This window comes from Cervus elaphus, chromosome X (genome assembly GCF_910594005.1).
Source record: "Cervus elaphus chromosome X, mCerEla1.1, whole genome shotgun sequence".
NCBI classification, from domain to species: domain Eukaryota; kingdom Metazoa; phylum Chordata; class Mammalia; order Artiodactyla; family Cervidae; genus Cervus; species Cervus elaphus.
The window spans coordinates 82,125,994-82,137,021 of NC_057848.1; the positions used below are offsets into that span (position 1 = coordinate 82,125,994).

The window sequence follows — 11,028 nt, forward strand, 5'->3', positions numbered from 1 at the left end:
ATCATTTGAGCTTTCAATGGGTTGTAATGCTGTTGCAATAGTAACATCAAAGATCACAGATCACCATAACAAGTATAATAATAATGAAAAAGTTTGAAATATTGCAAGAATTACCAAGCTGTAATACAGAGACATGAAGTGAGCACATGCTGTTGGAAATGTGGCACCAATAGACTTGCTTGATACAGTTGCCATGACCCTTCATTTTGTAAAAAACTCAATATCTGTGAATCACAATAAAACAAAGCACAATAAAATGAGTTATGCCCATATTAGAAATATTAAGAAAGGTCACTAAAAGTAAACATGTCAGAATTATTTCCTTTGCCAATAACCTGGTAGAAAATATAATCATAAAAGGAATATCATCCTTCCAAAGCATCAAAACCATAAAACACCTAAGAATAAACAAGTAATGAGTATGAACTACCTGAAGAAACATAAAATTTATTGACGATCATAAAGCCTGGCATGCCACAGTCCATGGGGTTGCAAAGAGTTGGACACGGCTTTGCAACTAAACAACAACAAGCAAAGGTTGACATGGATAGAAAGACCCAATTTTTAAAGATATCAGTTCTAAAATTAAAGTGCAGATTCATTGCACTTGAATGAGATTGTTAAAAGTGATTGCTTTTGGAACAGTTACTGGTGGAACAGGCATTCAAGGGAACTTTCACATTCCAGTTTATACATTTCTGTGTTGTTTGCACATTAAAAAACATAAAGAATGTGTATAATGTGGGAGAGAGAAAAACAGAGGTTGATTACCACTAAAGGGATATATCTTTTTTTTTTTCCCAAGAGAGTACTTCTTAGATTTTTTGTCATAAATGATGCCTGTGAGAATCTGATGAGAGTTATGACCCTTTTTTGAACTAAAATGAACACATGCATGCACATGACTTTGATACAATTTTAGGTAGAACACAGAGGTGGCCAGTTGAGAACACCTACTCTATGTTAATCAGGACAGTCAGTGGGGAGAGGTGTACATATGGCTGAAGGGGCACCAAGGTGAGTGTGGGTTGCAGGCAGTGACCCAGCAACAAGGCTGGGTTCCCCCTGGATGCCCTGAGGTAAGAAGGCCGGAGGTGAGAGGTCAGCAGGCTCTCAGGTCAGGTGGTATCAGCAGACAGCATAAGGAACAAGGTTAACTGGGCCACCGCGAATCAGGGCAGAGCAGGGAAGGCAGGCCTGGGTGTTTTCCCCCTGCAATTGCTTTTTCAGGCTTCATGGAAATCTGCAGGAGTTGGTGGGAACAGCAGTCCCTTCTCTGCATCCCTGAGTTATCTCTGTGGGAATGTGAAGTATGGAGGGAGGAAAGAAGTCAAATGTGTTTACTCAGGTTGGTCACCTGAGTAAAGTTGGCATTTACCACCTTGGTCACCTGTCCGTGTATATTTTAGGAGTGAACAAAGAGTCAGGTGCCAGAATGCAAGGGGTGAGAAACTCTGGAATATAGGGGAGGTGGGAAGGCATCACCTTCCTCCCTCCCCTCTTGACAAGGCAGGGACAATTTCTCCATCCCTTACACCCTCAGCTTCTTCAGTCATAGTAGGTGGTAGTTTAGTTGCTAAATCGAATCCAACTCTTTGCAACCCCATGGACTATAGCCTGCCAGGCTCCTCTATCCATGGGGTTTTCCAGGCAAGAATACTGGAGTGGGTTGCCATTTCCTCCAGGGGATCTTCCCAACCCAGGGATCAAACCTGTGTCTCCTGCATTGGCAGGTGGATTCTCTGCCACTGAGCCACCAGGGAAGCCCTCATAGATAAAAAGTTAATCTGGGACAGATGTTTAGAAAAGCCATCAAATCACAAGAGGTTCACACAGCAGTCAGTCAAAACTTTGAGATAATTGAATGTATTTCTTTCTTTAATCAAACAAGATATGATTGTATTGCTTTTATCAAATTGTAAGTTGACCCAAAATTCGAAAAAGTAATAGATCATTTGTTTAAAATGGCCAAGATTAGACAACCAGTCATCTTTGTGGACTAATTCATAGACCATGTGAAAAATAACAGTTTTCAATTTTCAAACTGGTTACTATATTTAGGAAGTTTCTTTTTGACTGTAACCAGTGGAAACATTTTCCTTGTGTTAGAACTAAATATAATAAAATTAATGAGGCCTTTGGGGTTATTCCCTTACACTTAAATTCTTCTCCACTCAAACAAAAATAGCATGATTTTCTCTATATAGGAATAATGCATTACTGATTTTTTAAAAATGAACAGAAAAGTTTAAGAAAGTAAGATATTCCCACTGCCCATCTCCTTTTCTGAGATCTTAAAACTAATTTCATAGAGGGGAGTAGGGGAGACACTGCTCATTTGAGGCTGGGGTGGGGGCGTGGAGGTGAAGGGAGAGGTGGGTGGACAGGGAGTAGAGGAGAGAAAAATTATTCCTCAAAGAGTAAGAAAAGACCGATGGACATGGGAACAGATGTAGTCTCTGTTAACCAAAGAAAGGCAAATGCCAACTACAAGAGAAGCTACTTTTGGTTTCTGGGATCAGCAGAGGAACATGAGTGGCAGGACCTGCTGTGGAGAGGAAGGAAGGGGGGTGGGCCAGCTCCTGCCGCACTGCTGGTGGGAGTGGTAATTGGGGTCCTGAGCTCACGAGTGACGTGGCTCTCACGTGAGCAGGAGCCAGACGTTTGCAGACGTCCTTCTAATCCTGGTCTTCGTTTGGTCCGGTTGCCATCTCCCTTTTACCTCGAAGGCGGGCGGGCCTGTGGCCAGGAGAAGAGGAGGAGGAGGAGGTAACTCTGCCCTGCTGCCTGCAGGTCTATGTGTGGATGGGCTCTTGCCTGGGGGATTCCCGCGTTGCTGATAGCGGAGGGTGGAGACGACAGAGGGACACGGCTCGGTTCCTCCACACCCTTGCACTATTTCCTTGGCACTTCCAAGAACAAAAATGGTGGACACTAGGGAGCCAGATTCCAGGGGACATCCCAGACCAGGAGAGGGGAAACCTGAAACCTTTGACATCCAGGGCCTTGAATTGGGAAGGACCCGTGTTAAGATTCTTGTCAGGTGTGCTGCTCCATCTAGCAGCCAGAATCTTGGAGCTGTGCGTCTGTCTTGTCATTCCCCGTGTCTTTCAGTAGGGCGCTGTACCACTCCGAGCAAAAGAATAAAGAATCTGCCCCGAAGCCCAGCAGGTCCGTGTAAAAGTGGGATTGCCCCGCGACTCCTAGAAGGATGAGGATGGCTGGGCTTCTCGCCCTAACCCGGGCGTATTATTGACTCCCAGTTACCTCCCTGCTATTTGATACAGGAAACAGGATATGACAACGCCTGCAGGAAAAAGAGTTGTCTTTGGGGCCGCGAATGCATCAGGGAGGGGGAATCAGATCTTGGGGTTTTCTTTCGCTCCTCTGGTTATCCGCACTCCTTCGCCCCGCCTCCCCTCTTTCCAGTTGTTCCAAAGGGGTGTGGTTTTTCCTGGGAAAATGGCTGACCGCTGGGGTTGGGACTGAGACTCGGGGCTGGGGGATGGGGTGGATGGACGCCCTTGCTGGAGAAGGCTGCTGGTATCAGAGTCCTGAGAAGTGGGGGTAGGGTGAAAGACCAAAAAGTGGAATCCGTTTGACAAACCAAGACCTTGGATTCGGAAAGGCTGGTATTGGGACTGTCTGAAGTCCTGTTCTGTCTGCCTAGCCATCCCATCTCTGCCGTGTTGCCTGTCTGTGTCGGTGGATCTTGCGCCTGAAGGCCAGTTCAACCTTAGGAGCAGGAAGAAGAGGAAATTGCCCCGAAACAAGTAGGTCAGAGTGAAGGTGGTGGCACTATTTAGGGATCCCTGGGGTGGAGAAAGGTGAAGACTGCAAACTCCAGTGGGCCTGTGGGCATCCATCCCCCTCATACCCCTCCTTCTCTCTGGACCATTGCAGAGCTTGCAAAAGAAAGCGCTCTGCCGGGAAAGAAGTGGTTGGGAGAACGTAGGTGTCTGCGAGAGACCTGGGGTTGGGGTGGGGGTAGGGAGGACCTTACTCCAAATTACTCTTCGGTCCCAGAGTTGTCAGTCCTTAGGTTACAAGGAGGCGGAAACCTAGACGAGGGAGGAAGGAAATTGCTCCGGAGCAGTGGACGTAATGGGTGGGGGTGGGAGTATCCTGGTACTTTTGAGATGGTGGGGGTGGCGGAGGCCAGGGCGGAGTTCGAGAGCTTTGTGCATTTTACGCCTGTCTGGTTTCTAGATATTCACTCTGGCTCCCCCACCATCCATTTTGTTACAGGGAAGGAGTTGTGGCAGTCGCCTTTGAAGGCAGTGACTTTTTTCGGGGAGGGGTTAGGGTGGATGTTTGGAGGAGGTCGTAGGAACGGGGTGGGGGGAGGGGTGACGGGTCAAAACAAACTTTCAGATCAAAGCCACAGCTCACTGAGGAGGGGAGGGTAACCGAAGATGGGAAATACCGGGCTTCGCAGGACTAGGGCCAGCGATGCCAGAGAGGAACGTCTGTCCCGTCTCGGGTGAGGTTCATCTGTCTGTTCCCTGAGCGCTCAGCTCCACCCTCCCCACCCGCTTTGTACGCAGGTTTGCAGGAACTCGGTGTTATTCCAGGCCAGAAATCGAAGGAAGAAACTGCCTGGACCTGTGCACCCCTGTATGTGGGTGTGACTCTGCCCCCAGGACATCTGCAGGGGTAGGGGAGGTAGGGAACTGATTAGTTGTCTTAAATTTAAGGTACTGGAGTGGGGTAGTTAAAGAGGACGTTGGAGAATCTGGAGGTGGGGAAACTTCCAAAATTCCTGATTGAAGAAAAGAATCAGTGATCTCGCTTTGAGTCCCTGCCATGTCTCTGTTTGCTTGGTCTGTTTGTAGGTCTGTAGGTCAGTCTGTCTGCAGGCAAAGGTGCAAAAAAGAGGAGACTGAAGCTTTAAATCTTTTATCCTTATGTCCTCCAGTATCTGTAGCTGCAGCAAAGCCTGCTGGCTGTAGCTGAAGACTCCACAGCCTCATCTCCCCCGCATCTCCACTTGGGAGCACTCCTCCAGCCAGAGCAAGTCCTCCAGACACTCCCTGCATCATGGGCCGAACTCGGGAAGCTGGCTGCGTGGCTGCTGGTGTGGTGATCGGGGCTGGAGCCTGCTACTGTGTATACAGGCTGACCTGGGGAAGAGATAACGAGATCATCTGGAACGAGGATGACGATGAGGAGGAGGAATCTCGCGATATTTCAGAGACTGGGAAAGGAGCTAAGGCTAATGCTGGGGCAGGGGCTGGAGCCAGACTTCAGGGTGACTCAAAGGCCAAGGCTGAGGTAGCTGTGGAACTCAAGAGTGGACCTGATGTAAAGGCAGAGGCCCACTCAAAGGCCGAGAGTGGAGGTGGCCTAGAGGCCAAGGCCAAGGCCCTTTTCAGCACTCTGAAGGAACAGGCAAGTGCAAAGGCAAGCAAAGCTGCCAAGTTGGGTACCATCTTTGGGACCAGGGCCCTCGCACCTGGTTTACCCTGCCCAGGAGTCAGGGGTGGAGGCTGCCACCCTGTGAGGAATGGAGCTAGGGCTGGGAGCAAGGCTAGTGGCAAGTCCAAGGGAAGGACCAGAAATAAGAGCACCAGGACTCCAGCTTTGTTATGGCCTGTTCGAAAGGGCAAGTTCAACTTTCCCTATAAAATTGATGATATTCTGGGTGCTACTGACCTTCAGAAGGTCCTTAACATCTTAGAAAGATCTAATGATCCTTTTATTCAAGAAGTAGCCTTGGTCACTCTGGGTAACAATGCAGCGTATTCATTTAACCAAAATGCCATTCGCGAATTGGGTGGTCTCCCAATTATTGCAAAACTGATAAAAACGAAAGATCCCATTATTAGGGAAAAGGCATACAATGTCCTTAATAACTTGAGTGTGAATTCGGAAAATCAGGGCAAGATTAAGACATATATCAGTCAAGTGTGTGATGACACCATGATCTGTCGTTTGGACTCAGCTGTGCAGATGGCTGGTCTAAGACTGTTAACCAACATGACTGTGACTAATCATTACCAGCATTTGCTTTCCTATTCTTTTCCAGACTTTTTTGCTTTGTTATTCCTGGGAAATTACTTCACCAAGATTCAGATTATGAAATTAATCATAAACTTTACTGAAAATCCAGCCATGACAAGAGAACTGGTGAGTTGTAAAGTGCCATCAGAATTGATTTCCCTCTTTAATAAAGAATGGGACAGAGAGATTCTTCTTAATATCCTTACCCTATTTGAGAATATAAATGACAACATAAAAAATGAAGGGCTTGCCTCATCCAGGAAAGAATTCAGCAGAAGTTCACTTTTTTTCTTATTCAAAGAATCTGGAGTGTGTGTCAAGAAAATCAAAGCATTAGCAAATCACAGTGATCTGGTCGTGAAAGTAAAAGTCCTAAAGGTATTGACCAAACTCTAATTGGGAATCTGTCCCAAAAAATATTGAGGAAATTTTTTTAGTTTGCAGTTGGGAACAATGCATTTTGTAAATTCTTTATTTTTTACTGTGCTTATATGGCAAAGAGATCCTTTCAGCTGCTATTTTGGAATAATGACTCTTACCTGTCATCAACAGTGATGCTGACTGTGATGGTTTGTTTTAGGCTAGATCATTTTAAGGATGTCAGATGAATACTAGAGCTTGTACAAAGAAAGCATTTATTGATTCTATCTTGCTACCTAGATTGAGATATTTTTACTCTTTACTTAAACTGACAGCAAACTAACCACAAATAAGCTATACTTTTGTATTGGTTTACATCTGTTAATCTTGTGTTTCATCAATAAAGTTGTGTGTTTTAACCAGCAAAAAATTATCATGTTCTTGAGTTGATGATATATATGGAGAAGCAAGATACATGGAAACAAAAAGGTGGTAACAAATCTGGGAGCCTCTAATCATGGCTAGCTCTTTCCTATGGCAGAAACTTATGCAGGCAACAATGCTCTCCTCCGAAGAGGGGATGCTTAAGTGGTGAGCATGAAAGATGGGATAAGAACAGGGCAGAAGAGCATTGGAGGAGGGAGGAATTGTGGGAAGAAAGGCATGGAGGTTGCAACTTTCCAGAGGAGGCTGGCCTGCATGGAATACAAAGCGTGGGGAGGGGAGTGATGGAAAATACAGTCCAGCAGTTGGGGTGAGTCCCATGCATTGAGGATCCCCAGTTTCTAAACTGAGGTGTCTATGTATTATTCCTCCCATCCCTGGGAGACACCAAAGCTTTTCGTGACCAGAGGAATGAATGACAGGATGAAAGGGAAATTATGTGACTGGCTTGTGTGCAGAATGAGTCAGAGTTAGGGTAGGGACAGGTGTAGCCACTGGAGATTGCAACATCACATAAGGAATTTATCACCATATTTCAGTAATAGATGCTAAAAGTATGAAATTTCACTGATGACCATGGGAGTGGTAAGGGGAGGAAGGATGTAAGAGACGCTTTGAGTGAAGAAGTGCTGTAACCTATCCTGGGGACAATTTCATTGTAGGGTCCTGAGGGCATTTGATAGAAAAACATCCTCTTTTTTGTCCAACTCTGGTGTCTATGAGAGTGAATATGTTAGTTAGTACTCTGAAGTTATGAGAAAATAGAATAAATAATAATTTTTAGTGTTTCTATCAGCTTTTCTTTACAAGGTTAGTTGGGGCAGGGCCTTTATGGAACCATCGAGGTGGCTGTTGACATCCATACTGGAGATCTACCTCCCTTCCATCCCAAAGTGTGGTAAAGTGTGGGAGGAGGAGCACCTTCAAACTGTGCTAATGGGACCATACTTGGTACAAGATCCATCTGGATACATGTTTCAGAAGCTTTCAAGATGTGCATGCTCTTTGACCCAGAGATTCTACCTGTAGAAATCTGTCTTGAAATAGGCACTTGGCTAAGAAATTAAGATATGTCTATGCATTGAAACATTATTTTACTCTTAAAAATGTTGATGGTCAACTACACTTTTTTACATGGAAAAAAATTCAGCATATAATCTTAAGTGGAATAGCCAATTACATTACCATATACTATATTCAATTTTTTATAAACATAAAATATTTACATGTATTATAATTTCTGAAAGGTTATATACCAAAATATGAAAAATGGCTATGAGTAACAGGATAATGAATGAATTTAATATTAAATCTTTTCCTCCATCTAGATCAAAATGATTAGCTATCATCTCCATCCTGTCACATAATTGCCATTTCTTTTTTTTGGTGAGAACAGTTAAAATGTATTCCATTAGCAATATTAAAGTATATAATACAGTATTACTGGCTATAATCACCATGTTATAGATTAGATCCCAGAACTTGTTAATCTTATAACTGGAAATTTGTACCCTTTGACCAATAGCTCCCCATTTCCTCTACCTCCCAGCTCCCAGTAAATACCCCTCTACTTTCTGAGTTTGTCTTTTTTAGATTCCACATACAAGTGATATCATACAGCATTTTATTTTATACAGTCTGACATTTCACTTAGCATATATGCCCTCAAGTTTTACTGAAGTTGTTGAAGACAGTATGTTTTCCTTCTTTCTCATGGCTGTGGTATATATACTGCATCTTCTTTATCCATTCATTTGTTGGAAACATAGATTGTTTCCATATCTTGGCTATTTTGAATAATGCTGCAATGCCCATGGGTGTGCAGATATCTTTTGTAGATCTTGTTTTTATTTTCTTTGGACATATATCCATAAATGGATTGCTGGATCACATGACAGTTCTGTTTATCAAATTTTAAGGAACTTTCATACTGTTTCCATAGTGACTGTGAGTAAGTGAGTGATAATTACTCAGTCATGCCTGACTCTTTGCAACCCCATGGACTGTAGCCTGCCAGGCTCCTCTGTTCATGGAATTCTCCAGGCAAGATTACTGGAGTGGGTTGCCATTTCCTTCTCCAGGATAGTGATTGTACCAACTGGCATTTCCACCAGCGGGTACACAAAGTTTCCCTTTTTCCATGTCCTCATCAACACTTGTTATCTCTTGTCTTTTTGATGATAGCCATTATAACAGGTGTGAAGTGATACTTCACTGTGGTTTTGATTTCTCTTTCCCTGATGATTAGTAGGTGTTGAGTACCTTTTTGTGTAATTGTTGGCCTAGTAGATTTTAAATAAATTGATACATTCCTCTGAGAAATAGGATCTTTGTTCTCTTCTGAGAGCTGAAAATGTTTCCTCTATTCCATCTCATCAATTTTACAGCATTCTATGGGTTTAGACATGAAGACATGAAGCATAAGTGTTTCTAAGAGTAAGGCTGGTGGAATTTTGGAAATACACATACATGTTTCTGGATTTAACACATTCCTTATAAATGTTTTTTTAAGTGTTCTGTTTTCATTAAAGAAATTCATTGTAAGTATACTCTGTATTTTCAAGTGTCACTTGGTGACTTGAGAGTCAAATTTTGTGTTTATGTTAAATATTGTCATAGCACTAAGTAGCGCCACTGTATTCAGTGATCATAAGATGGACATTTCCTTACCCCACCCCCAGTTTTAGTATTTCTGAAGTTATGATAGGTCTTACAGTCTCGTCATAGTCTAAATAAAAGTATTTTTTCATTCTCAGTAGTATATAAAACAAAGATGTATCTAATAATCAAAGGCATCTTAGATCAATGAAATTGTTTCTTGTCAATGAGACTATGTAAAGACATACTTAATACACAGAAGATGCATTTGTTCCATGATAACTTAAGTATCACTTTCTACTGATAAAAGATTTTGCAGTAGTTTGAGTTAGGAAACTGGCAGAGGGTTGAGGGGTAGTCCTCAGACTCACCCTACTGAAGGAATGTCTAAATCAAGAGAATCTGATTTAGTGGAGAAATCAAGAGAATCTGATTTAGGTGGAGGCTGTCACCCTGTGAGGAATGGAGCTAGGGCTGGGAGCAAGGATAGTGGCAAGTCCAAGGGAAGGACTAGAATTAAGAGCACCAGGACTCCAGTTTGTTATGGCCTGTTCTAAAGGGCAAGTTCAACTTTCCCTATAAAATTGATGATATATATTCTGGGTGCTACTGACCTTCAAAAGGCCCTTAACACCTTAGAAAGATCTAAAGATCCTTTTATTCAAGAAGTAGCCTTGGTTACTCAGGGTAACAATGCAGCATACTCATTTAACCAAAATGCCATTCGTGAATTGGGTGGTCTCCCAATTATTGCAAAACTGATAAAAATGAAAGATTCCTATTAGGGAAAAGCCAATTAGAATAATATTACTCAAATTTTGTAAGCAGGGTATTTATGTCAAAGACATGTATGTTATAGAAGAAAAGAGGTGGGTGGTACCTAGCATTTGTCAGACACTAGCATTTTATGGCACCCCACTCCAATACTCTTGCCTTGAAAGTCCCATGGACAGAGGAGCCTGGTAGGCTGCAGTCCACGAGGTCGCTAAGAGTCAGACAGGACTGAGCGACTTCACTTTCACGCGCTGGAGAAGCAAATGGCAACCCACTCCAGTGTTCTTGCCTGGAGAATCCCAGGGACTGGGGAGCCTGGTGGGCTGCCTTCTATGGGGTTGCGCAGAGTTGGACACGACTGAAGTGACGCAGCAGCAGCAGCAGCATTTTATATATTTCCCTCCCACTTCCACCTTAATCTCAATAATCCTGTCAAGTAAATATTATATCTTTGCTAAGGAAGAAATGAGATGTAGATAAGTTTGGTAAGATTCCCAAGATGACTCAGCAAGAGGTAGAGCCAGTGGCCTTCCAAACATGAGCAACTGTTTCCTTTAAAATCCTCATTATAGAGCCAAACATCAGTATAATGCCTCCATAGATACCCAACACAAAACTCCTCTTGATGAAGACAGAGATGGAGATGAGGTTCTGTATATTGATTACATAATTTTGTAGATATCCACACAGCAAGATGTAGAAGAGTAAAGTCTTAGAAGTTGCCTATAGGTGAGGCTTGGGTGAGAAACAAAGATACTGATATGTATATTATTGCTCTTATGTGTCAGATAGGGTGAATAGTTGGAGATTGGAGTAAATAATAAAAAACTTCTGTATTGATAACTTGAA

At 43.2% G+C, this 11,028-nt stretch overlaps 1 protein-coding gene across 4 annotated transcripts; it reads left to right on the plus strand.

Annotated features, from left to right (window-relative positions):
- Positions 1-2,622: 2,622 nt before the first annotated feature.
- Positions 2,623-6,793, plus strand: ARMCX1 (armadillo repeat containing X-linked 1). 4 transcript variants are annotated; one of them, XM_043897093.1, is made up of 4 exons: positions 2,623-2,769; positions 3,671-3,773; positions 4,548-4,665; positions 4,919-6,793. In XM_043897093.1, the coding sequence occupies exon 4, from the start codon at positions 5,041-5,043 to the stop codon at positions 6,397-6,399; it is 1,359 nt and encodes a 452-aa protein (XP_043753028.1). In that variant the 5' UTR covers positions 2,623-2,769; positions 3,671-3,773; positions 4,548-4,665; positions 4,919-5,040; the 3' UTR covers positions 6,400-6,793. The 4 variants fall into 4 exon arrangements, with proteins under 4 accessions (XP_043753028.1, XP_043753031.1, XP_043753030.1 ...); XM_043897096.1 differs by having other exon boundaries at positions 4,548-4,656; XM_043897095.1 differs by lacking the exon at positions 4,548-4,665.
- The last annotated feature ends 4,235 nt before the right edge of the window (positions 6,794-11,028 follow it).